The sequence below is a fragment of the Manis javanica genome, chromosome 4 (genome assembly GCF_040802235.1).
Source record: "Manis javanica isolate MJ-LG chromosome 4, MJ_LKY, whole genome shotgun sequence".
NCBI classification, from domain to species: domain Eukaryota; kingdom Metazoa; phylum Chordata; class Mammalia; order Pholidota; family Manidae; genus Manis; species Manis javanica.
Window position 1 is genome coordinate 133,076,283 of NC_133159.1, and position 3,223 is coordinate 133,079,505.

General features: G+C 40.0%; 1 protein-coding gene across 1 annotated transcript; it reads left to right on the plus strand.

Annotated features, from left to right (window-relative positions):
* Positions 1 to 411: 411 nt before the first annotated feature.
* Positions 412 to 1,341, plus strand: LOC140848751 (olfactory receptor 1A1-like). Its single transcript, XM_073232953.1, has one exon. It carries the CDS (start codon positions 412 to 414, stop codon positions 1,339 to 1,341), a length of 930 nt encoding a protein of 309 aa, XP_073089054.1.
* Positions 1,342 to 3,223: the final 1,882 nt, after the last annotated feature.

Genomic DNA, 3,223 nt, shown 5'->3' on the forward strand with positions numbered 1-3,223 from the left:
ACTAGAAGGTCTAACAAAGTTTCTAGCACATAGAACATGACTTTACTTGTTAAATGATTAACTATCAGTGAAATGAAATCTAACCGAAATGTTTCATTATCTGTTAAATTAACTGTTAAATGATTTCATTATCTGTAAAAAGACTCCCTAGGTGTCTGGGTGATGGGGCTGAGCTTTGAGAAGATGGGTACTTCTGACAGGTTGTTCAGTACTTAGACATAAGTGTCCAAGATTAGTTCCGCTGACCAAGAAGCATTCTTTACCCCAAAAGACTTGGGTCTAAGAGTTTAGTAAACCTAGGTACAGCCACAGCAACCACAGGAGTCAAAAGCAATGCTTTAGAAAGTTCATAACCGGCAGTAGCTTCACTACTAATTCTGGATTTCTCTCCCCTTTCCTGCTGAAGGATCCATGAGAGAAGAAAACCAGTCCTCCACCCTCGACTTCATCCTCCTGGGAGTTGGTGGTCCCCGGGAACAGGAAGAATTCTTCTTCATCCTCTTCCTCTTCATTTACCCCATCACACTGATAGGAAACCTGCTCATCATCTTGGCCATTCAGGCTGACATTCGCCTCCACAACCCCATGTACTTTCTCCTTGCCAACCTCTCCTTTGTTGACATCTTCTTCTCCTCTGTAACCATCCCCAAGACACTGGCCAACCACATGTTAGGCAACAAAGCCATCTCCTTTGGGGGATGCCTGACACAGATGTGTTTCATGTTAGCCTTGGCGAACATAGACAGCTATATCTTGGCTGCAATGGCATATGACCGTGCTGTGGCCATCAGCCGCCCACTTCATTACACAACAATTATGAGCCCAAGGACTTGTGTCCTGCTAGTTGTTGGGTCTTGGGTGGTTGGAAATTCCAATGCCCTCCCCCACACCCTGCTCACAGCTAGTCTGTCTTTCTGTGGAAACCAGGAAGTGGCCAACTTCTACTGTGACCTTGCCTCTTTACTCAAGCTGTCCTGTTATGACATCCAGTTCAATGTGAAGATGATGTATCTAGGGGCTGGTGTTTTCTCTGTGCCATTAGTATGCATCGTCATCTCTTATGTTCAGGTCTTTTCCACAGTCTTAAGGGTTCCATCCACCAAGGGTGTGCTCAAGGCCTTCTCCACCTGTGGGTCCCACCTCACAGTTGTTTCTTTATATTATGGGACGGTCATGGGCAGGTATTTCCACTCTCTGACCAGTTACACCCTAAGAGATATAGTGCTCACTGTGATGTATGTTGCGGTGACCCCAATGTTAAATCCTTTCATCTACAGTCTGAGAAACCGGGACATGAAGGCTGCTCTAGGGAAGCTCTTCAGCAAGAGAACATCCTCATAACCAATGTGAGGTCATATTGGTCTGTAGTTAGCAATTTGGATGAACTTGAAGCTCCAGCCCTAACAACCTCTTCCTCCAAGAAGCCATCTTTGTTCTTTCCAGCCACTGTATTCATGTTCTTCTTAGACAAGTTGTAACATTTTGATAGAACATTCTATTGAGATTATCAATTTGTACACATTACTGCTCCTTTTAGTATATTGACAGCAATGGATTATTAGGTTCAAGTCCCACCTTATAGTACTGACTAGCAGAGTAAAGTTGAGAGTGTTTAAGGCCTGGATTCTACAGAATAGAAAAAATAATAATAACTTCCTTGTCTTTGTAGTGGAGTATGAGGAACACAGTGCTTCATATTTTGAAGGTTATAAATCACCATTCAAATGTCAATTTTTTTGGACTGGGTTGTTCAATCATCCCTACCTTTGGTTGCAGATCTTCAGGGATAGGGCTGTCTTAATGCATCATTCTAGTTCTCCCAAAATTGGTCATGAAGTGCATCCAATAGTTATTTGTGGAGGTCGAATGAATGAATGTAAGTGAATAAATGTGACTGACAGTCATTAGACATGATTACATATGATATTATTTCCCATCCATCATCTCTCTGGTATATCATAGAGTCACTTTGAATCCATGCAAGAAATAAAAACCATGCCCACTATAACTCAAACTTATTAACCGAAGGAAGAACTTACTTCTACTATGACTGGGTAACAAAAGGGAAAGGTGGTATCACCAGAACCTAGGAGCTCGGAGGACGGATGACCACATCTCTGGTTCTCAGATCTCTGAGGGGAGCTGCCAAAGATTCCACAAGGAGAGAAAGACAACAACATAAATCGCAGCTGTCACACTCCATGAACACGTTTCCCAGGAGATTCTGGAAACTGTGAAATGATGTGGCACTGGGCAAGGGGCTCGGGAAAAAATAAACAGAAAGTATTCCTTCTCTACAATCATGCCTTCTCAATCCTGAACAGATAGCGAGTGTCATCAGAGTCAGCTGCTCATGCAGAGTTTAAAAAGAAAAAAACTTTCAAAATCATTTTTAAAGTGAGTATAATATTGATTTTAAAGCATGATAAATGTTACACAAAATTTCAACCACCGTATAATCTCACTTGTGAATATTGATACAAAAAATCTGAGGAAAATATGAGCAGGAGCCAGTAAAACATTAAGAGAATACAATTTCCTCAACACATGAGGATAATTCCAGTAACTTAAGTCTGGTTATGTATTAGGGAAACTAATGTTATGATCCATGGGAATGCTGAAAAGACACTTCGTAATATTCAAAACTCATTTTGCATTTAAAAATCATCATTAATTGGGAAACCGATGGCTACTTCACTAATGTGGAATGCTGTATAACTTTAAAGGCTGATTTTTATAATGCATGGAACATGGAATCATTTATACTAAAGGTCAAAAATAAGATGAGGATATCCATTGTAAAAATTACTATTTAACATTTCATCGAAGGATATACCTAATGTAAATATATAGAACAGTCTATTAGAGGCATTAGCAAGTGAAATAAGACAGAAAAAGAAATACCATATGATTTTGCTCTTTATGTGGAATCTAAAATATAAAACAAACTAACAAAACAGAAATCGACACAAAAACATGGAGAACAAACTTGTGGTTGCCATGGGTGAGGGGTGTCGGGGGTAATGGGTGAAATATGTGAAAGGGATAAAGGAGACAAACTTCCAATTATGAAATAAATAACTCACAGGGATGAAAAGCACAGCATGGGAAATACAGTTAATAATATGCAGCATCTTATGCACCCCTATGTTTATCGCTGCACTATTTACAATAGCCAAGATATGGAAGCAACCTAAATGTCCATCAGTAGATGAATGGATAA

What these genes read in the sequence shown, in the direction of transcription:
- LOC140848751 (XM_073232953.1), top strand. Translation starts at nt 412, where the DNA reads ATGAGAGAAGAAAACCAGTCCTCCACCCTCGACTTCATCCTCCTGGGA.